Here is a 23,923-nt window from a genome sequence, read left to right as displayed (position 1 = left end):
ACAGTGGGTAAAAAAGTATTTAGTCAGTCCCTGATTGTGCAAGTTCTCCTACTTATAGTAGAGAAGCTTGAATCTTCGACTGGACTGGGTTGCTTGACCCTCCTGATGACAGGGTAGCTGTCCCTCCTAGTGATAGGACTGACGCCTCTACTGATGATGTGAATGACTCATTACCATGAACAAAAGACTGAAACTGCTTTGATCTGAGTACCCCATTGTAAACGGGACAAAGCGTGTCTCAGACACCCCTCCCCGGTTAAGGCTGGGTTTCAACTGTTTGACATAGAATGCCTCCTTCACCCCTCTCTCAACCCATTTCTTCTCTCTGGCTAAGATTTTAACTTATTTGTCCTCAAACGTGTGGTTCGTGTCTTTAAGGTGGAGATGAACTGCAGACTGAGGTCCACTGGCGCCCTCTCTGCGGTGCTGGTATAGCCTTTTGTGTAACGGTTGCTTAGTCTCACCTATGTAGTGTTCGTTACAGTTTTCCTGACGAACACTGTCATCAGGAGGGTGCTAACAAGAGCACAATAAGTGCTAATTAAAGCAATTCTTTAGTCACTAGCCAATAGCAGTCTGCCTCTCGGTAGGAGGGGTCTGGTTAGGTTTAAAACTCCAGCTTGTGTGGCTTCTGTTTTTCTTCTCTACAAGGGTCAGATAGAAGTCAGACTACCAGAGCAAGAATTTTAGCTGAGGAAGCTTCTGCGATTTGAAGCGAAACGTCCTCGCGTCAAGCAACCCAATCCAGTCGAAGATTCAAGCTTCTCTACTATGGAAACCACCTGGACAACTGAGAGCCTACACAGAAACCTCGCCTACTTAGAAAGATGAGAGAGGTCTGTAATTTCATCATAGGTACACTTCAACTATGACAGACAAAATGATGAAAAAAATTCCAGGAAATCACATTGTAGGATTTTTAAAGAATTTATTTGTAAATTATAGTGGAAAATAAGTATTTGGTCAGTTACAAAAGTTCAACTCAGTACTTTGTAACATAATCTTTGTTGGCAATGACAGAGGTCAAACGTTTCCTGTAAGTCTTCACCAGGTTTGCACACACTGTAGCTGGTACGTATTTTGGCCCATTTCTCCATGCAGATCTCTTCTAGAGCAGTGACGTTTTGGGGCTGTTGCTGGGCAAGACAGACTTTCAACTCCCTCTGCAAATTTTCTATGGGGTTGAGGTCTGGAGACTGGCTTGGCCACTGCAAGACCTTGAAATGCTTTTTACGGAGCCACTCCTTCGTTGCCTGAGCGGTGTGTTTGGCATCATTGTCATGCTGGAAGACCCAGCCACGTTGCATCTTCCATGCTCTCACTGAAGGAAGGAGGGTTTTGGCTTAAATCTCACGATACATGGCCCTGTTCATTCTTCCCTAACACGGATCAGTGTCCTGTCCACTTTGCAGAAAACAGCCCCAAAGCATGATGTTTCCACCTCCATGCTTCACAGTAGGTATGGTGTCCTTGGGATGCAACTCACCAATCTTCTTCCTCCAAACATGACAAGTTGAGTTTTACCAAATGTTCTATTTTTGGTTTCATCTGACCACATGATGTTCTCCCAATCCTCTTCTGGATCATTTATATGCTCTCTGGCAAACTTCAGACGGGCCTGGACGTGTACTGACTTAAGCATGGGGACACGCCTGACACTGCAGGATTTGAGTCCCTCTCTGCGTATGTGTAGCCTTTGTTACTTTGGTCCCAGCTCTCTGCAGGTCATTCATCAGGTTCCTCCGTGTAGTTCTGGGATTTTTGTTCACCGTTCCCCATGATCATTTGACCCCACGGGATGGCATCTTGCGTGGAACCCCAGATCGAGGAGATTATCAGTGGTCTTGTATGTCTTCCATTTTGTTACAATTGCTCCCACAATTGATTTATTCACACCAACCTGCTTGACTATTGTAGATTCACTCTTCCCAGCCTGGTGCACATCTACAGTTTTCTTGCTGGTGTCCTTCACAGCTTTTTTGGTCCTTGGCCATGGTTGTTTGGAGTCTGACTGTTTGAGGCTGTGGACAGGTGTCTTTTGTACAGATAACGAGTTCCAACAGATGCCATTAATACAGGTAACAGGTGGAGGACAGAAGAGCTTCTTAAAGAAGAAGCTACAGGTCTGTGAGAGCCAGAAATCTTGATGCTTATTTTCCACCATAATTTACAAATAAATTCTTTAAAAATCCTACAATGTGATTTTCTGGATTTTTTTTTTTTTTCTTATTTTGTCTCTCACAATTAAAGTGTACCTATGTTGAAAATTACAAACCTCTCTATCTTTCTAAGTAGGAGAACTTGCACAATCAGGGACCGACTAAATACTTTTTTACCCCACTGTATACATACGGACATGTGTATACATATGTGTAGCAATGTGCGTTTATATGCAATAAAGAAATCACATGAAATTGTTTCACTGTATAAAGCTTTTTTTTTATTCCTCTGACATGCTTTTAGAGTTGCAAGTAGATGTCATTGACCTGGAAACCTGTCTGTGAAAATACTGTACGAATGTTCATTCATTCTTTCTTTTCCTCTGTATAGCACAACCGTTTTGTGTCAGAGAGCAAAGGCAAAGAACCTGACGTCTTGTTTGTGGGAGACTCTCTGATCCAACTTATGCACGAGTTTGGGGTAAAACATTACATATTTCTGTGTCTGTTTCTGTGTACATTGTTGAAGAACTTGTCTTGTTCTTGTAAATGTCTGGACAGCAGTGTTTTTTCAGTATGTTTAGTTAGTTTTTTTGTTTTTGTTTTTTGCTTTGTCTTTAGGTTTGGCGGAACCTCTTCTCTCCTCTACATTCCCTAAACTTTGGGATAGGCGGTGATTCAACGCAACATGTACTGTGGAGACTTGGCAATGGAGAATTGGATTATATCAGTCCCAAGGTTAGAATTACTGTAAATCAGAGGACATGAACAGGCCTGCTAACAGGCACAATACACTGAGCCACCTTTCTTTTTGTTCAGGTCATACTGTAATCCAAAACCCTGTTGAAATAAACCTATAAATGTGATTGGTAGATTTTTTTTTCATACCTTTGTCTTTTGTTGTTCCAGGTTGTGGTGCTGTGGGTAGGCAACAACAATTACGGTCACACCTCTGAACAGATCTGTGGAGGCATTATGGCTATCGTCCAAATCATCAAGAACAAGCTCCCCAATGCCCACACGCTTGTACTTGTAGGTTTTCAAAACACATTCCTTAAAGAAATGGCATATCTTACCCTCATGTTAGTTGAAATTGATAAATGAGGCTCTCTGAACCAAACGTCAACAGTTATATCTTCCTTGTAGTTCCATCACAGCTGTTGGCACTTACAGCCTGGATAAACAAAGTGCAAACAAAGTTTTATACAGTGCAGTGCTGATTTGTTTTTCATCAGGGTCATTGCACCATTGGCCTTTGCTTCAACCTGCCAAATGAACTGCTTTGCATCTGGTATGTCCAACCATGTGGGTGATGGTCCCTGCGTAATGGTGACTATATATCACCATTTTGGGCTGAATCTGACCAGATCCCATAGAAGCAGGTTGTCTGTCAAGAAAGCTCCACCACAGGTTAGGTTCCAGGAACATGTCACTGGTTTCCGCATTCAATGTGAGGTGAATAAATTATGTTTTAGCCAATCCCTAATTACAAATCATGCTTATTCTTGCCACTTATTTTGGGTCACTACCCTTGGTGGACCATATTAGCATAAGTGTCCTTGACAACACTTATTTAATGGTTTACTGGGGTATACAAAACTCCTAAGAGTAGGCAGATTTTCAAGGGGTGGTGTTGAGGGACAGAGAGTGTCCCTTGTAATGGCCTCAGTACTCTGCTACATTTTGTGAATGAGTAGTCCTGATGATGTCTTCGAACCAGTAGATTGCTCATTCAAGGATTGGTATGAGGTACTTGGGATCTTGTCCATAAGGCACGGTAAGTGTCAACAGGAGTGTAGGTGTGGTTTTGGACTGTTGGCGTGACAAAGCAGTTAGGTCTGTAGGCAGAGTATATCAGTGCTCCAGTCCTCACCGGTGAAAATAACTGCAGACATAAATGTCCAAAAATGAGATGTCTTTGCAAGGTGGCACACACTCGTTTGGGACTGTATGTAATTACATCTGGAAGAATGTCAAACTACTTTATTGTAGAATAGTTACTTTTTCATGTAAGAAAGGAGAAACTTTATTTTGTTGGGGTATCTGATGCAGACACCTACTGTTTGTCTCCGTTATGAGGAGTTCTGGTTGGATACTTTAAAAAATATCAACACTGAAATCAATACCTAAATCAGTTTTGTAGAAAGAATACAGAACAATGAGCTGTGAAGGAAATTTGGTTGTATTATAAATGCTTAACATGTGGGAAGGTTTTTTGCTTAATTGGATGAACATATACACGTATGAAAACACTATAAATGATAAGTATCAAGTTCAATCTGTTGAATTCTTAATACTAGGCGAGACTCTATTAGTTTCCAGATTGTGCAAATTAAAGAAGCGAATTGAAAATAGACTTGAATGACATGACATATGGCATTATGAGATTATTGGATTTTTTTTTTTATTACAGAAAAAAAAATGAAAAAAGTAGGGCTGCAGCTATCGAATATTTTTGGAGTATTCTATCGATTATTTTATTGATTAATCGGATAAAAAAGTACTTTTGTATTTTTTAAACAATATCAGTAGTGGCAGGGCTCTCCTTAAGCAATGGCACAATGTCACTGTGCCATCATGCAGATTTTTAGTTTAGGATGTTCCCTCTCTCTCTGTTTTCCCAGGTAATTATTTATTTTTTCACATTATTAAGAGTTTGGAGCTTTGCCAAACCATAAGCCCAGGCGCTCTGTGAAATCTTCAGTCTGCGGACAGGACATTTTTTTTTTTCTTTCTTATTGCACATTTCATTTGTACTTTTTATTGCTGTGATTTATTCAGTGTTTAGTGTATATTGCTACATGCCGTACAGAGCAGCTCAAACCAAAGTCAAATTCCTTGTTTTCTGTGGATACTTGACAAATAACAAAGCCTTTGAAAAAACGGCTGCGGAGTGCAACATTTCCACAACAGCTGCACTGATAAATTAACTCTACAGCCTGTTGATTAAAAACTCTTATCAAGTCTGAATATAGGCATTTTTTTGAATAGTTAAACATTCATTTTAAGTGCGCTTCCTTTCGCTTCATCTGCGGAGGTGGAGAGCAGCCAGTTTTAAAAAAAAATATATAAACACACTGCTTCACTTTAAACGCATAAGTCCATTTCAGATGATCAACACAGACCCTTTCTCTTAAAAGGCTTTATTTTACTCAGCATGTGGCTTTGTAAACTTGTAGCATCGCCTGCTACATTGATTAGTGCTTACATTAGTTTTGGGCATGCTCTACGATCTTCTTCTCATTTTTTTGTGGGAGCATTTCAGTGCCACCCACAGGCCTGGCATATGTACTACAGCTTTAAATGAAGCTTCGAGGCAAATTCTTTGCCTCAGACATTTTTTGTAATCGAATTATTCGAATTACTCGGTTAATCGTTTCAGCCCTAGAAAAAAGGCAATATTTAGCAGGACTTACCATTCTGTCGCCATGACTTTGGATTTAAAGTTCTCACAAAAGCCTTTCTAGAAAACAGTTATTGTGAGAACACTGAACCCAGCAGTCATATTAGTCATCAGTTAATACATAGAAATGCTGTCATTTCACTATTCTGCTTTGTCAGCATTGTGAAAATCTCGCTAAATGTTTGTGCAAATCTGTAATGGAAACTCAACTAATATGACTTTTTGGAGTGACAAACAGCTCCTGTATGGGCTGATGATTTACAGTTTGTCATACATTTGCATACATCTTGGTTATGTGCTTCAAACTCAATTATCCCCAATTTGATACATTGTATGAACTCTGTTAAATTGTCATATTTATTTCATCACTCATCTTCAACCGCTTATCCGGGATCGGGTCGCTTGTACACGTGATCTAGTTCTTTCGGTCATGACCCAATCCTCATGACCACAGGTGAGAGTAGGAATGAAGTTTGACCAGTAGATTGAGAGCTTCGCCTTTTGGCTCAGCTCCCTTTTCGTTACAACAGTACAGCAGAGCGAATGCAATACCACCCCTGATGCGCCAATTCTCTGGCCAATCTCACACTCCATTGTCCCCTCACTCGTGAACAAGACTCTGAGGTACTTGAACTCCGTCACTTGGGGCAAGACCTCATTCCCTACCCAGAGCAGGCAATCCATCGGTTTCCTGCTGAGAACCATGGCCTCAGATTTAGAGGTGCTGATCCTAATCCCAGCTGCTTCATATGCAGCTGCGAACCGATCCAGTGAGTGTTGGAGGTTACACGCTGATGAAGCCAACAGAACCACATCATCTGCAGAAAGCAGTGATGAGACCCTGAGCCAACCAAACTGGAAACCCTCCTTCCCCCGACTACAATTCGATATCCTCTCCACAAATATCACAAACAGGATTGGTGACAAAGTGCAGCCCTGGTGGAGGCCAATCCCCACCTGAAACAAGTCCAGCTTACTGCCCAGCACCAGAACACAGCTCTTGCTTTGTGAGTACAGAATTGCATGGCCGTGAGAAGGGACCCCTCACTCCATACTCCTGCAGCACCTCCCACAGTATCTCCAGGGGTACCCGAACATACGCCTTCTCCAAGTCCACAAAACACATGTAGACTGGATGGGCATACTCCCAGGCACCCTCCAGGATCCTTGTGAGAGTGAAGAGCTGGTCCCTCTGATCCAACTCACCACCAGATGATGATCATTTGATAGCTCTTCCCCTCTCTTCACCCAAGTGTCCAGAACATGCGGTCTCAGATCAGATGATACGATCACAAAATTCATCATCAATCTTCGACCTAGGTACTATGCACACTTAAGAGCGTCCTTATGTTCGAACATGGTGTTCGTTATGGACAGTTCATGACTAGCACAGAAGTCCAATAACAAATGACCATTCGAGTTTAGATTGGGGATGCTGTTCTTCCCGGTCACGCCTCTCCAGGTGTCTCTGTCATTGCCCACGTGTGCGTTGAAGTCCCCCAGCAGAACAATGGAGTCCCCCACTGGAGCCCCATACAGGACTCCATTCAGGGACTCCAAGAAGGCCGAATACTCCAAATTGCTGTACGGCGTATACACACAAACAACAGTCAGATTTTCCCCCCTGCCACCCGAAGGCACAGGGAGGTGACCCTCTCATCTACCGAGGTAAACTCCAACATAGCGGCGCTCAGCAGGGGACTTGTGAGTATTTCCACACCCGCCCGGTGCCTCACACCCTTGGCAACTTCAGAGGAGAATAAGGTCCAACCCCTATCAAGGAGACTGGTTGTGGAGGCGAGGCCCACCAGATCTAACTGGTATTGCTCCACCTTCTGCACAAGCTCCGTCTCCTTCCCCCACAGCAAGGTGACATTCCTCACCCCCAGATCTAGCCCCTGCTGTCCAGGTCTGGTCCGCCGAGGCCCTCGACTTTCACTGCTACCCAAGGGACAGTGCACCCGACACCAGCAGTTCCCCCTGCGGGTGGTGAGCCCACAGGGTGGAGATGGAAGGTCCACGTATTGTTTTCAAGCTGAGCCCGACTGGGCTCCGTGGCAAGCCCCAGGTGCTCGCTGACGGGCCATCCATCCAGGCCTGGCTCCAGACGGGGGCCTGGGCTTCCTCCTGGCCGGGTCACATTTCCTTTGTCTTGTTCTGTCACGGTGTCTTGTGAACTATTCCTAATCTGGCCTCTTGCCTGAGACCAATTTGCCATGGGAGACACTACCAGGAGCACACAGGCTCCAGACAGCACAGCTCTCAGGTTCATAGGGGCACACAAACCTCTCCACCATGATAAGGAGATGGTTCCTGAAGAGGCATATGTATTTATTTATTTATTCATTATTATTATTTTTGCAAAATAAGGGCAATGCTTACCTTAACCTGCATCAGCAAGTCCAACATCAAACTAATGCAAGGTGTTAGCAAGGTGGCGAGTTCCATTACGGCCCATGAAGTACTTGTGGTATTGTCATGTACACTAGATTTCAGAGCCTCATCTCCCTGGTCGCCAGAATGAGAGTCAAAATGTTTCACATGTTGAACTTGTTCCACGTCTTATTGAAGAGAGCTGGTGTACCAAGTTTCACCTTGATATAGGAACTCTGTCAAAATATGGCTTGGATGAGGATTTAACTCGGTCCCCTGGTGGTCATAATTAGAATTGAAACCCATCCAATGCTGAATGTACAGTACATTTTCCTCAGACTGCCATCTGATCTGAATCTGGACAGGCTTCGAGATATGACTGTTTCTCTGATAGTTGTAGACAGTCTGGCTGGATCACATCTCAGGTTTAGGAGGACTCATTAAAATCAAGCACACATATTCACACCAGTCCAGTCCCAGCAGAAGACTGCCCCCCCTGAGCCTGGTTCTGCTGGAGGTTTCTTCCTGTTAAAAGGGAGTTTTTCCTTCCCACTGTCGCCAAGTGCTTGCTCACAGGGGGTCGTTTTGACCGTTGGGGTTTTTCTGTAATTATTGTATGGCTTTTGCCTTACAATATAAAGTGCCTTGGGGCAACTGTTTGTTGTGATTTAGCGCTATATAAATAAAATTGATTTGATTTGATATCGACAGCCTCTGTTGATATTCACAATGTGTTTGGTTCAGTTGATCGGACTGCTGTCTGGAAAAATCGGAAAATTTGCAGCAACAAGCGGTTATACTTCATAACCTGAGGTTGAGGATATAGAAGACAGCTGATGTGCCGCAATGCACTTTTTTTAATATTCAAAATAGTGACCACCCTAACTAGGCATGTTGGGAGAGCACAGTACAGCAACAAGCCATCACAAGTAGAACACAAAGCTCAGCAGACATCACCTGGAATCCACCAAGCTATGGTTAGGATTAAAGTGATGACAGATATTCTTTCTCTTTAGCTGAGGCCTGCAAAAGCATCATTTGTTCACAATCATTGTCAATACTGTGCCATAATGATGAAAATATGTAACATACTCCCTATTTAAGAGAGATTTTGGTACACTTCCCCCTGCTCTGATCACACCACTGCTGTGTTGTGATGACTTCTCGTCAGTGGTGGGTGAGGCACTTTTGTCAGTCAAATGGCCATGGACCATAAAGAACTCCATCAGTTCCGTTGTTGTCTTTTGTTAGACCTTTAGAACTGAAGTTCATTCATCCCTGGGTGTTCATTTACACCTCCTTCTTGAATGATGTGCATCAACTCTGTATTTTCCCAAGATTCTTAAATGTCTGTACAATAGACTGTTTGTTTGTGTTACCTTGAATTTTTTTGCAGTGCTTCCAAAGATACAAAATTTTGTGCCGGATGCCTTGACTAGGTTAATTTGTTTTTAGTCACCCACCCCCCACCCCCCGTGTTCTTAAATGCAGGAAAGCACTTGTTCTCTGCCGCTGGCTGAAGTCCTGAAGGGGAATTATGTTGTGGCGATTTCTGCCTCTCGGCCCGTCCCAAATAGGGTATAAGCTTTCTGAAGTCAGATTCTCTCACACTTTTAGGAGTCATAGGGCACTGCAGTCTCGTTTGAACCCCGCGAGATTTGACCACTTATCGGGACATAGTTATTGCAGACTGAACGGTCCGCCCTACCTTCACTGTGCATGCGTCATTTCTGTGCATCAACTGATTACCTCGTTTCTGCTTAAAACTGCACTCCAGTCATCATCTATCTCAGCACAGATATCTGAAGCTTTTGTAGAACAATCATTACCACATAAATTCAGCATTATTTCATCATAAAAGAAAACGATCAAAGTGCAGCAGCAGCACGAGCCTCCGTCATTTCAAAGCGTCAGTAGTGACTGACGATTATCGCCTCATTTCTGCTTAAAACTGACTTTAGAATGATTTAAGAGGTTTTACTTTGTCATCTGATGGTTAACAATCACATTATTCCCTTTGATTGCTTTGGGTGAAGAGAGTCCTTCTCAGACGAGCTGCTGTGGTCCCAAATGACGCATGCGCAGTGGAGGCAGGGCGGACCAATTTTTTTTTTGGGGGGGGGGGGACTATTTGGTCTGCAACACCGGTTCCATTGTGCGTTATATACACAGCATGACATCACAGGAAGAAATGGTATACTGTTTTATTTTCGGCTGCAATCACTGCCGTCATTTGGACGTTCAAATTTTAGGAAAGACGGCCAGTTACAATAGTGGCCGTCTTGTTCAAAGCCATGTAAAATGCGCAGTTTACCGACGGAGCTGTGTGCGTGTGCGTGCGCACGTGGAGTCAACTGGCTGCAAACTGCGAGGGAGGGAAATTCTGGAGGCACGAGACGTTATATACTGCTGAGAACCATCAGTCCAAATGAGACAGCGAGCACGGAGCAGAGAGAGAGGATTTTAACCCGAGTGAACATGTTAAAAAACAAACACCCCCCCCCCCCCCCCCAAAAAAAACAAAACCGTCCTGTTCACACCATGTGCACCTTGTATACTGAATTTATGAGATCATGAGATGAAATAAACAGTTAAATGTTCTTAAAAATATCTTTAAAAATGAGACTATATAAATGAACTGAGCAAAAATTATGCATACATGGGTTAAAAATAAAAACCCTGCTGTGGAGAAGCTGTGCAGTGATGTTCAGAGGTACAGATCACAAAAAGCAGGTGAGAACTCTGAACTTTAACGGCTGTTATTTTCCAAAGGTATGTATTTCTTCAACCCTGAGCTTAATGTAGTGTTCAAGCACAAAACGTGACTGATGAGGAGAAAAAAAATGACTTCATCACACTAAAATGAACTGGAGTCAGAATAAAAATACAAGCTGCTGATTTTTGTTATTTTTCAAAGTTATTATAAGCTGCAGCTATATGTTTTATTCATTTGAAAGTGAGTTACCTATTTTATTCTGATTTATTAATACAAAAAATATGGAGAGTCAAATCAGCCTGCATTGTTCTGTTCAGCTTATATCAAAGTTTGCTTGCACATGTCCGTGCATTTTTTCCTTGTTTATAAGAGTTTGGTGTTTGCATTTGCTCCACACAGTTTTAAAACAATAAAATGTTAACACTTTTCTTTATAGCAGTTCTGTAATTTCAGAAATGCAACAAAAACAACCACAAATCAGAAAAAGTTGGGACTATATGTAAAATGATAAAAATAAAAATGTTGCACTATTCCCAGTTTCTCCACTCACAGAAGCCAAAAGTTCTTCCAGAGTTGTGTCTTGGTGGCTTCCCTCATTTGTCTCCTTCCAGCATGGACATTTAGTTTTTGAGAACTGCCTACCTGAGACAGATTTACTACACACTGTTTGTATTTCTGAATGATTGATGCAAATGGAGTCTAAGAAATAGTCACTGATTTGGAAATGTTTTCATCCCCTGATGTTACTTGGAAAATGCTGCAGGCCTTAAATTTAGGAAATTACGTATGATCCGACTAGTCGTAATAATCGTTGACTAGGACTAGTCGACTATCAAAATAGTTGTTTGTGGCAGCCCTACTTGGTACAAGTCCTTGTTATAGGTTCGTAATATGCATATTTTCATATTGTTCCAGTTGGGCTTATTTTACCTGAATTATGGCCCACCTTGAATAACAGATCTAGACACTGCCAGTTGCATGAGTTGGTGCCTGCATTCTGAAATCATCTGTCACATTTTTAGGATGAATTTTGGGAAACTTGGTGCAATTCCTTGAACTGTTATCAAAATGTGGCAAGCACTTGTACCAAAGCAGCATTTGCCAGTGGGGGATATTTTGCTCTCGGAGCACTCCTGTTCTGCATGTAGGTCCTTCAATACAACCCCCCATGCCCAGATTTATCTCACTTTGTTCTTCAGAATGTGTTCAAAAGTAATTCCATCAGTTTTGGGAAACTTACTGTTTTAAGGAGGCAGTCGTCTTGACCAGTGTAAAACTTTGATCCACTGAAATGCTTGACAAACTGAATACTACCGGAAATCTCTTAATAATTTTAAATATTTTATATGGAAATAAAAGAGACATTCTAACTGTATTAACGTGCAGATAAGATGATCAGATGTCACGTGTGGACTTTGAGAAAATTGACTTTTGAGTGAGATATTTGTCCAAGATTTATGTAAATTTCTGATCTGAATGGCATACTTTGCTGCGGAGGGTGTGATTCATTGACAGTTTTGACAAATGCATCCATGTGTGCTTCCTAGGGTCTACTGCCCAGAGGTAAAATGCCCAACCCTCTGCGAGAGAGAAATGACAGCGTGAACAAACTGGTGAAGGAGGCTGTATCAGCCCTCCCTCATGCTTCTTTCCTCAACGTGGACCCTGGCTTTGTCCTCTCAGATGGTAGCATCTCCCATCAGGACATGTATGATTACCTTCACCTGACCCCTCGGGGCTACCAGTCTGTGTGCGAAACCCTGCATGACCATCTCAAATCCATGCTCGACAAGCCTGGTGAGAACTGAGCAGCATGGACACGGTAACACTACTGCAGCGGTCTGGTCGTGTGTGTGTTGGTGGAGAGTGTCGCATGGTTGGGGGATGATGGATAACGGGAACACAAACCTTTCCGTCAGAAAATGAATGTGCTGTGCTGTAGAGAGCTGAAGCCCCATTTTGTTCCACGTTAGTAACCCTGCGCTTTTGGATTGTCACAGTATTTTGATATTGAGAGTCCTTTAAACAGCCACATTCAGCAACAACTGCTTTCATGGTGCTTGATTATGTTATCCAGGTCATTTTGCTTTACTACATGGACAGTTTTTCCAGCTTTTAAAAACATTTATACAATTTCACTTAAAATCAGTTTTCTGTCAAGCTGTTGGAAAATTGAGACTTATAAAAAATATATCAAATGTAAACATATTGCTTTCTTATTTTCACTGAGTTTCATTCATGTGTTTGTAGCTTTGTCCCCTCTGATCTGAGCTTGTGCTTTCAAATGACCATTGAGTTTTGTTTTATAAACCAGCTGTAAGTTTACTGTTATGTTATACTTATTATTATGTAACATTTGGATTTCATTATTGTCTTTGTACATTTTGCTTCACCTATTGCATGAATGTTTTCGCGAAAGGCAGTTTACTACAATGAATGGATGTATTTGTAACTCAGAACATTTGAAGATGACAGAAAGGCACGTGAAGCTCTTAAAAAAGGATTATGGTGTACAACAATTTTGTGACAGCGGCTCATTCTGTAAGTGAAAGAAGGATATATTAAACATGAAAACATGATGGTTCTTGTCTTTTCCTTGTAGGCCAGAACAGTGTGTTGATTTGGTGACATATCAGTTGTCAGTTACACAATACATTTTTTTTTTTTTTTTTTTTTTAAGGCTTCCAGAGAATATTTCTTGTGAGTACATAAACAACATCCACTAGAGAATAACCGTTTTTACACCCACGCTCAGTGGTTGGTATGGCATATGAAGGGATCGTTTGTGTTAAAAATAGTCAAGATCACAAGTTTAGGTAAATATGCATACATATTGGGGATATTAAGACTTTTCCATCTGAATCACAAGCTCAAAGTGCTTTGCAGTGATGCCTCACACACACACACACACACGCCAATGCAAGGTGCTTGACTGCACACCGGGTGAAACTAGGGGATTAAGGCATTTGCCTGAGGGCCTTTAGTGTTTTTCTAGTTTGGCAGAAGTTTGAACTGAGGATCCTCTGCTCTTAAACCCAATGCTTAACATCTAGATTATCACCTCTCTCTCTGTCATTACTAATACACACTGATATGAAGTCATATTAACTTTCTGTTTGGTTACATAACTGTTGTACTTGGTAACCATGTCAGTCAACCCCTTAAAGGTCAAACTGTTGAACTCAAACAGTTGCACATCTGGACTTACACTCTGGGACAGGGTGAGAAGTCAGGATATCTGTGAGGGACTCTGACTACAGCTGCTGCTTGCTCCCACCAAAAGGAGCTTTCACCTCATGAAATATTCCATTGAACTCGAAACATTCATTATTTGTATAATACAAACAGTATGGTGCCGTATGGTAAATCTCTGGAGCAGACAGTTCTCAGAAACACCACAAATTAAAGCTAAAAGTCTACACTGCAGCCACAACTTCATTAGTTCAATTCAGCTCCACTGTGACAGGTGTGTATACAACCCCAGTTCCAATGAAGTTGGGACGTTGTGTAAAATGTAAATAAAAACAGAATACAATGATTTGCAAATCCTCTTCAACCTATATTCAATTGAATACACCACAAAGAAGATATTTAATGTTCAAACTGATAAACTTTATTGTTTTTGTGCAAATATTTGCTCATTTTGAAATGGATGCCTGCAACATGTTTCAAAAAAGTTGGGACACTGGTATGTTTACCACTGTGTTACATCACCTTTCCTTCTAACAACACTCAATAAGCGTTTGGGAACTGAGGACACTAATTGTTGAAGTTTTGTCAGTGGAATTCTTTCCCATTCTTGCTTGATGTACGACTGGGAAAGTTGATGAATGCTCAAAGAACAGGAAACAGGTGAGTGTCATGATTGGATTTAAAAGGAGCACCTCCAAAAGGCTCAGCCGTTCACAAGCAAAGATGAGGTGAGGATCACCACTTTGTGAACAACTGCATGAAAAAATAGTCCAGCAGTTTAAGAACAATGTTTCTCAACATTCAATTGCAAGGAATTTAGGGATTCTATCATCCAGTTACAAAAACACTGTGTCCAGTTTTAGACGTTTATTTTTTGCTATCTTTTACATAATACATGATAAATGTATTATATTTAGCCAAAAATAAAGCAAAGTTATCAGCTAGCAACACCAGGAAGTGACGTCACCACGCTAATGTCCGTGAGATCATACTATAAAAATAGCAATAGAATGTGACTTTTTAACCTCTTAAAATACATCCAGGTTAGGCCTGGTTCACATGGCAGGAGAATTAGGCTGATATTGGACATGATCTTCCATTTTCTAATAATTACACCAACAGTTGTTTTCTCACCAAGCTGCTTGCCTGTTGTCCTGTAGTCCATCCCAGCCTTGTGCAGGTCTACAGTTTTGTCCCTGGTGTCTTAAGACAGCTCTTTGGTCTTGGCTATGGTGGACAGGTTGTAGTGTGATTGATTGTGTGAACAGTTGTCTTTTATACGGGTAACAAGTTCAAACATGCAGTTTAATACAGGTAAAGAGTGCAGAATAGGAGGACTTCTTAAAGAAAAATGAACAGGTCTGTGAGAGACAGAATTCTTGCTGGTTGGTAGGGGATCAAATACTTATTTCATGCAATAAAATGCAAATGAATTATTTCAAAATCATACAATGTGATTTTCTGGATTTTTTTTTTTATTTTTTTTTTAGATTCTGTACCTAAGATAAAAAATTACAGACCTCTACATTCTTTGTAGGTGGGAAAACGTGCAAAATTGACAGTGGATCAAATACTTATTTTCCCCCACTGTACCACTGTCCCAGGTTTTTTGAAACGTGTTGCAGGCATCCATTTCAAAATGAGCAAATATTTGCACAAAAACAATAAAGTTTATCAGTTTGAACATTAAATATCTTGTCTTTGTGGTGTATTCAATTGAAAATAGGTTGAAGAGGATTTGCAAATCGTATTCTATTTTTCCATTTTACACAACGTCCCAACTTCATTGGAATTGGGGTTGTAATTATAGAGAAAAAAAGGTGTGAGTTACACTTCAATGTGACTTATATGATTTTTTTTTTTCTTCAAGAGGCATTTTTTGACAGGTGCAACTTAAACGCAGTGTAATTTGTACTCTGGAAAATGCAATAATAAGGACTGTACATATCAGACTATGTTGGTTAAAATGGAAGATGGAGTAACCCTCATGTTGACACAGTACTGGTTGTGTTCCTACTTGTCCCCATTGAATTACTAGTGGTTCAAATAAATCTTTTCGTTTTCATGGGGGTGTTTCCTGACGTTGAAATTCTATACCCCATAATACTTTTGACCCTGAATAGGATCTGTAGTCGAGTGTTAGAAAATACCAGCATACAGACTTTCGTATTATTTCATCTTTTCCCTGGATCATATTACAGAAAAACAATCACGATCCTATTTACTGGTGTGCAGAATTATCAGTGTGACCGATTCTTGGACGTTCTAATGAAGTCAGCAGTTCCCATAAAAAATATGCTGGCAAGAAGCAGCCAAATAGACCATCAAATAAATAGTTTCCTGGTACAAAATTCCCTTTGACTGCTGATAAGACACTGGTTTTACAAGAAGTGAAACTTGCCACATGACAGCTAACGAACATGTTGAAATGGTTGCAGGTAAATGTGAAGCAATGAGCTGTTATTCAAATGTACAGTTGTTTTTTTTCCTTCCTTTTGATGACAGTCAGCCAATGGAGAGGCTCAGACCAGACTTGGCTATAATCCGAGACCTCAGTCAACTTCATGAGGTGCTGGTTCCCTCACTGGGACTGGAGTCGGTGCACGTGAATGATTGGTTTTAACCTGACTTACAGCATGGGATCCACGATGTTTGTGCTCTTCCTACTTGTACTGTCACTGCTCCTGGAGCACAGCAGAGGTATTGTCATTACATTTTCCGACAATCTGTTTTTCACGTCAGTTTCTTACCGTCTGCCGTTGTATTTCTAAAGGTGTTCCTGAGACTCATGAGCAGTCTGTCAGCACAGTCATCAGAGGTATGCGAGTGTGCAGTGGATTTTAAACAACGGCGATGTATAAGTAATAATCTCATATTTTATATTATCAGAGTTGTTGGATTTGCTTTTGTTGACTTTAAGCTCTCTTATAATTTTAGCTTCTGTCAGCAGAGACCCAGCTGCAGCTGCAGCTGTGGTTGGAGTGCCAGCGCAGCGTGGCAGGCTGTGCCACTGCAAAGGTAAAAGGATTTAAAACAGGGCATTTCGTTTGCACTATCCCAGATCTAACTTTAGCCTAAGGTCTTTGTGTGTTTGTGTGACTCAGGGGCGGGAAGAGAGACACTCAATGCACGCTGCCTTTGTCGACTGACTGCAAGAGTCAAATGTGAGCCATTCAACACTTCGGATGATAATGAAATATTTGATCATTTCAGCATTTACTGAGAAAAGTCTTAAGAAAACTGCTGCAAATGATTTTTGAAATTACTTTATCTTTCTGGGTTATAGCCAAGTCAAAGATGCCACAGTTCTGCATGAAAAAACATCAGATGAGGTGCCACAGACGTCGTCAAAAGGAGAAGAATCCAACAAAGGGGAAGCCTCGCAGTGTCCCTATTTGAATGACACAACTCAACGCTCCTCGTACAACAAACCCTGTATAATAACTTTCACATTTTTGTCTGACGCCACACAATTTTATATCTGTTTCAGTGCATGGCTGTACGGTTGTATGTGCTTTGTGGGTGAGGTACCACAGGTTTATCAAATTTTTTTTAAACATCAAATCAAAATAATACTAAAATAAATTTCTCTTCACATTTTGAATTTTGGTTCGGTGTCAATACAGTTTTTTTTTTTTGTTTTTTTTACATGTAACAAGGTGAAGTCCAGATTTGGCTAACTTGGTCGAGCCTTGGTCTCAAGCGATCTGGTGTTTGAACCCTGCTATGGCCACAAAGATATGCCATCTGCTCACAAACACATTTTGTATTTGGGAGCATGTACAAATGACCTCTGTTAACCCCCAAAACGTGAATCAGCTGCCAATTGTGAATTATCAGCAAACTATTAATTGCAAAATGTGAATACTACTGAAAAAATATCTCACAAAACATGAACTCAGGTCTCACAAAATTTCAGTTTATTTATCAATTACTGCAGGAAATCTTGATTGCAAATCCTATCACTGCAATAATGATTTTTATTTATTTATTTATTTATATTTTGGCGACAGCCGGTGAGGCAGGGAGGTGATCCGAGCGGGCTCAGTTTTGAAAAAAAAAATTACCTTTTTAAAAATTTACAGGAATTTTTCATTGTTTAAATTTACACAAAATTTACAGCACACACCAATTCACTAAAATTCAATTTTTGCGCATTTGTCCAAACTGAGTGCTGTAGTATATCCAGCAGGAGAGCACTGATGTGATGAGTGAATTTGGTGACACCACACCTGAATTTAGTGAATATTTTTCTGGTGTCTCTTTTGGTTTATGCACTTTGTAGACGGTCCCTACGCTTCAGTTTCTCAGCCCGCGTGTTCATTCAGATAAAATAAGGTGGTAGCTTGTTGTCTAACTTCCTGAGGTTAGAAACTAATGTTGTTTGTTTTTCTACAACATTTCTCTTAAGACTGAGCCGTGAACTTCGACTCTGTGGATATCTTTCTAACTTTACCGGAGTCTCCAGGGGAGGTTTCTGTCCTCCCTGAGTATGACACATTCATTCCTGTTTGACAGGTGGACCGCCCCAGTCAATCACCACACCTGACACTGTCCCCAGAGTGGGGTGGACACTTGACACCAGAAGCGAGAGCCCCCACCGACCCACATACACACAATTTCAACATCTTTGTGTGGTTCTTTTTATTCTTTTACACATTAAGTTGGACTCAAATTCACAGAGTTGGTTCATTTTTTATTTTTATTTTTTTTTTTCTTCAAGTACTGGACTTTCAGCACTTAAATTTTATGTTCAAACAATGCTCATTTTAATTATTAACTCCATTTAACACAGCTGCCAATGAGGGTTATGGGTTCCCAAAAGATCGTATTCAGATTATGCTGCCAAGATAATGGAAGAATGAGTACACATTTGAATCTGAGGATGTATGTATTTGGTTTATTTAGTAGTTGTACTTTTCAACAGGCTAATGAATGATCATGTTATGCTCTCATTATTGATCATTTGTCATCAGTTAAATTAATTTAACCGCCCCAAAATGGCATTGCATCTGAAACAGTTCTTCCAGTGTATATACATCTGTAAAATTGTTGTATTGTTATTTTAATCAGTCATAAACTAGTACATCTGACATGTTTTCAGGTGGCTTAATGTTAGCACAATGAGCGGTTCCCAGCTTTGCTTCCAACCTGGTCCTTTGTGTGTGGAGTTTGCGTGGGTTCCCTCTGCATGCTCGAGCTCCTTCTCACTTCCTAAGACATGCAGCTTATGCCTGATTCACACAACAGGACTTTAAAATTATGTGTAGGTTTCCAAAACCTGACACCCCACACGTGGAGATAAAAAAATCATACATCTAACAGGTTTGGTCGTACACAAGGTTGGGTAGGATTACTTTGAAAGAATACATGAGGATTACATGTATGTATGTACAAACATTTGGATTACTTGTAACCTGATTACTTTTGGATTACATTTCAAAGTAATCCTACCCAACCTTCACTCGTACAGTGTGTGGTGTGCAACTACACAATAAAAACAACACACCACACACAAACAGATTTCACATACTGACATTCCCAGGTCACACAGGAAATCTCGCAAAACCTCTGGAGATTCAACGTGACTTCAGAGTAAACAAACGGAGATACTTTGTGGACTATTTAAAACAGAGGGGGAAAAAAGGACACAAAAAGAAAAAGAAAAGGCGTTCTTTAAAGGAGTGGCGACTGCGACCACCGGACTTTCTGGTAAGTCAGAACAGTTGTTTTGATTTCATTTTCCGCTTCGTGCATCTGTCATCTCGCTTTCTGATTGGCTGCCCAACACATTCAGCAGGCTGCATACTCGTTTGTGGTTGGGGGGACGCAACACACACTGCGATATCAGGCCAAGACAGTCCAACATGTTGGATATCCCCGATTTGCGATCGGAGCACTCCTGACGTCCTTCCGAGCAGATCAGAGCGCTCTTAACACACCACACACGGCAGGAATATCTGATAAGATTATCTTTAGCGTCATCACGACAATCGAGGCATCCTTAAGATTGTCGGAAGAGGAAGATAGGGTCCGGTATTGGTATTAGCTGAATGAATTTGTTTGTCTATGTGTGGCCCTGTGACAGACTGGCAGCTTCTCCAGGCTCTACCCTGCCTCGCACCCATTTGCCGTTGGGATGGGCTTCATCTCCGTTTCCCTTAACTTGAATATATGGGTTCAGAAAATGAACAAGTTAATGTTTTCAGTTATTTCTTTGAGACTGAAGTGAAATACATATAATTTACATTTCCTTTTTATTGCTTATCAAATCAAATTGCATGCCATGAATTGCAAATAATTTTTTTATTTGACCCATCTTAGGGCCCCTTCACACATAATGCGAAGTTTGGATGAAGTGCATGCTTAGTGCCCATGATGCAGGAATCGTGTGCAAACCGTGTAATATCGTCCCTGTCACCAATGCCTCGTACACCTGTTGCTACAACTATCTGCACACACAAGCGCCTGAAAGACAGAGTGTGTGCTGTGCAAACCCATCACACCCTCTCATGGCAAGTGCCGGCCAAATTCCAGGTGACATGCACAAACATCTAACACCGCTCGCATGGCACTTAGCAAATGTGTGGCCAGTCGCACTCTTGGCATGACGACAGACTGCAGACAATCACTGTTCTACTGCTGTGAAATTTGTCTAAGTTCCCCACGAGTGTGACTTTGCAAACACACACACTGACACGTGGGTGTGTGCGCTCCACTAACGGGAGGTGTGGCTTCTGATAGAAGCAGCTGTGGTGATCTGTCATTCTGGACATTCCAGCTGGAAAACACCTACTGTGTTTGGACAGTTATGGACTAACAACTGTACACTGTGAGGCACGTGTGTCTGATTGCTGTATTTTGCGTGGACATAAATCAAAATCACTTCACTATGTATGTCATCAGTTGATGTGTATATACTTATGTACATGTCCCGTCTAAGTGTACAGTAGACGAATGATGCAAGTGCAAATTTGTTTGAGCCTTTGCTCATAACTTTTTTCTCTCAGTGAATTCGCAAGAAGACGTAAGGAGGATGGAGGCAGCTGCACTGTAAAACTCAATGAGTTTGTTGAACTTAAACCATTTGAGGAAACCGATTGCCTAAAACCATTTGAGTTTGCCAACTTACATAAAATAATTTTCAAAAATTTAATTAAAGTTTTAGTAACTTAACAGTTTATAGTTAATTAAACTTATGTAAATGTAGTTTATGTTTTTCAATAAAAACAGTGACAAATAAATTTCTGCCTAAAAAATTAGCATTACATTTTTTGATGCATTCTTTGGTTTACTTGTTGACTCTGCATTGTATTGTTATGACTCAGCCCATTCACTCCCCTCTGGACGCGAACTCATGATCTCCGGCGTGGAAGTTGGACTCTCTAACCAGAAGGCTAAAACCCAGGACTCTGGCCTTTTGACCAGAGAATTCTTTTGAGCTGCTGGGAGTGAGGTTTACTAACTACATATGCACAGCGACATCTGCTGGCCTCAGTTACATAAACACAATTAAAATGAGTGAATGGAACGAATTAGGAATACATCACCAACACTTAAATGCCTCAAAACTTTAAATGCACTTAAAAAGAACTGGGTTGTTATGACAACAATTCATTTTTGAGTTATTTATATTTAATGGAAATGAGTGACTATAACTTTTTCAAAGTTTGAGTTACATTAACTTAATTATTGTATTAAAATGGAGTGTTCTGTTTAACAGTGTGTTTATCCAACTCTTTACAAGCTGGACAAAATCTGTCTTCATATGCTGCCAACTTCTGTGCCGTGTGAGTCTTGTCGAGTAACAGACTCAAGCCTAACACCGCTGAAATTATCTTGTTTTTAAATAAAAACATTTGAAGACCCAAATCCCCTTCATTTTGTACACCTGTGGTTCCAGCAGTCGTTAGTTGCACAAGCATTTCACAATTTATATCTCTATTACATACAGTATTTTATGATGGCACAATCACATTGTAACTCAAGTATATTATTAATGTCTTTAAATGAAAATATAGTGAAAAATTTCAAGATGCACATAGAACCTTTATTATTTAACGTACATAACAGTGCCTGTTTCATCGTAAGTGCTATGTTAAATGTTGGCCAGCAGATGTTGCCATATATAATTGTATCAAATGCTTCAAAACACAATTGCGTCATATTGATTCAGTGGTTCAAAATGCTTTGGTTTCTCCGTCACTAATATTAGTAATAAAACACATCAGCGACCACATATTTTTAGTGCATGTGTTCAGATAGACTTACGATCATGAATACTTGCTATCCAGGATATTAAATAATGTGTGACATGCCCTTTGAATTACCTTGACCCTACATATATTGCACATCAGACATTTGCAACTGTCTCAACACACAATTAGATTGATTAGGCTACATCTGTAGTGACAAGAGATCCAATTTTATTAGACAATAGATTATTCAATTGTTAGGCTATTGATGGGCTTACCTTGTCATCCAAAACTTTCTATCGTGCATCAGTGGCCGACTCAGGACCAAGCTATCTAGAGTCAGCCACTGATGCAGAAGAGTTCAGAGAGAGAAAGTTCGAGCATAGCAACTCTCTCTGAACTCTTCACGCGCAGCTGACATATCAGGTGGATGTTTTTCAGCGAATCAACAATCAGAGAATACTGCAGTGAGAATATTGTAAGCAGATGTAAGCACCTGTTCCAGAATGCCAATTGTGGATGACAGTTTTCTAAGGTGAAATACTGTGTTTCAAGTTTCATACCTTGACAGTTTGTTGTGAAAGTGTTGGAACACGGACCCACAACAGGGGGCGCAATGAACGGACAATGGAGAAAGTAAATAACAAGATTTACTACTGAACAAGCAAGAGTAATACAACAAACACAATTTAGGGTCGAATCCGCTGGTGTCGTGTGGGCAGGCTCGAAGGTAGGAGACGTCCGTCTCAGTCGAACCGGAACCACCCAGATCTCCTCTGCCACCGAACCCTGGAAATACTGGAACCGCCAAGTCCCGACTTCCCAGGTGGCCACTGCCTCCGCTCGTCGGATCCGGTACTGCTGGCAGGAGAGAGCAACAACACACAGGAGTGGATGAACGCACCCAGTTACAGAGAGGGGAGAAGCCGCCTCCACCTCTTGACAAAGTTCAGCAGGAAGGTGAGTACTTATCCAAGGAATAAGGTTCTTAGTAGTCACCAGTCCTGAAAAACGGTTTTGACAGTCTTAGTTAATAATGCAAAGTATACCTGCAGAGAATACTACCTTGGTCTTAGGTGATATCTCGGCACTGAGGTGGAGACGCCGTCCTCCTGATATACCTCGGTGCTGAGTGGAAACAGCTGTGTTTGGTGATGGGTGACAGCTGTCACCCAGATTACTCCCATGATGCGGCAGCGCCCTCTGGTGCCTGGAGCCCGCACTCCAGGCAGGGCGCCCTCTGGTGGTGGTGGGCCAGCAGTACCTCCTCTTCAGCGGCCCACACAACACAGTTTGCTGATTACAGCTCAGCAGATTGAAAGTAAAACTGCAAAACAGCCTACCCTGGCTAAGATAAAACTGTTTTGTCAGGATGGCAAAAACATGTCTGATGAAAGCTTTCAGCTGTGTTTGAGGAAAAAATTTGATCTAACAGTGGAAATTGAGTGTTTGTTCTAGTGATTTCAAGTAATTATCCCAGATAGTCTGAAAGATAGGTTACTTGCAGAGCTACATGACAGCCACTGGGGAAGGGTCAAAATGAAGTCCCTGGCTAGGAGCGTAATGTGGTGGCCTTTTTTGGATGAAGACATTGAAATGGAATGAATCAATGTGAAGTCTGCAAATATCAGTGTAATATGCCAGATAAAGCACCAGTACATATGTGGAAATGAGCATCAGGTTCATGGGAAAGAATACACTTGGGCTTTGCAGAATCAAAGGGTCAGGTGTTTCTGGTATTGATTGATGCATATGCAAGATGGCCAGAGATTGTCCCGATGTCGACTACCATCACGTGCAAAGCCATCGAAGTTTTGAGAAACTTGTTTGCTGCTTATGGGTGACCTAAAGAGGTGATAACTGATAATGAACCTCAATTCATTTC

The 23,923-nt window shown here is 41.2% G+C and overlaps 1 protein-coding gene and 1 long non-coding RNA gene across 2 annotated transcripts in view; one reads left to right on the top strand and one right to left on the bottom strand.

Annotated features, from left to right (window-relative positions):
• The window catches only part of pafah1b3, a 69,331-nt gene extending 56,101 nt beyond the window's left edge, over positions 1–13,230 (top strand). The window contains exons 3-6 of the mRNA XM_034173989.1: positions 2,551–2,640; positions 2,781–2,897; positions 3,069–3,191; positions 12,199–13,230. Coding sequence (XP_034029880.1) covers positions 2,551–2,640; positions 2,781–2,897; positions 3,069–3,191; positions 12,199–12,459 — 591 coding nt within the window. The 3' untranslated portion in view covers positions 12,460–13,230. The remainder of the gene's footprint in view (positions 1–2,550; positions 2,641–2,780; positions 2,898–3,068; positions 3,192–12,198) is intronic.
• Positions 680–11,813, bottom strand: LOC117513762. The gene is made up of 3 exons (XR_004561707.1): positions 11,512–11,813; positions 805–810; positions 680–690 (listed from the first exon to the last, which is right to left on the bottom strand). It is a non-coding gene; the product is annotated as an uncharacterized LOC117513762 (long non-coding RNA).
• Positions 13,231–23,923: the final 10,693 nt, after the last annotated feature.

This window comes from Thalassophryne amazonica, chromosome 7 (assembly GCF_902500255.1).
Source record: "Thalassophryne amazonica chromosome 7, fThaAma1.1, whole genome shotgun sequence".
In the NCBI taxonomy this organism is placed as follows: domain Eukaryota; kingdom Metazoa; phylum Chordata; class Actinopteri; order Batrachoidiformes; family Batrachoididae; genus Thalassophryne; species Thalassophryne amazonica.
This window is presented reverse-complemented; position numbering and strand designations above follow the sequence as displayed.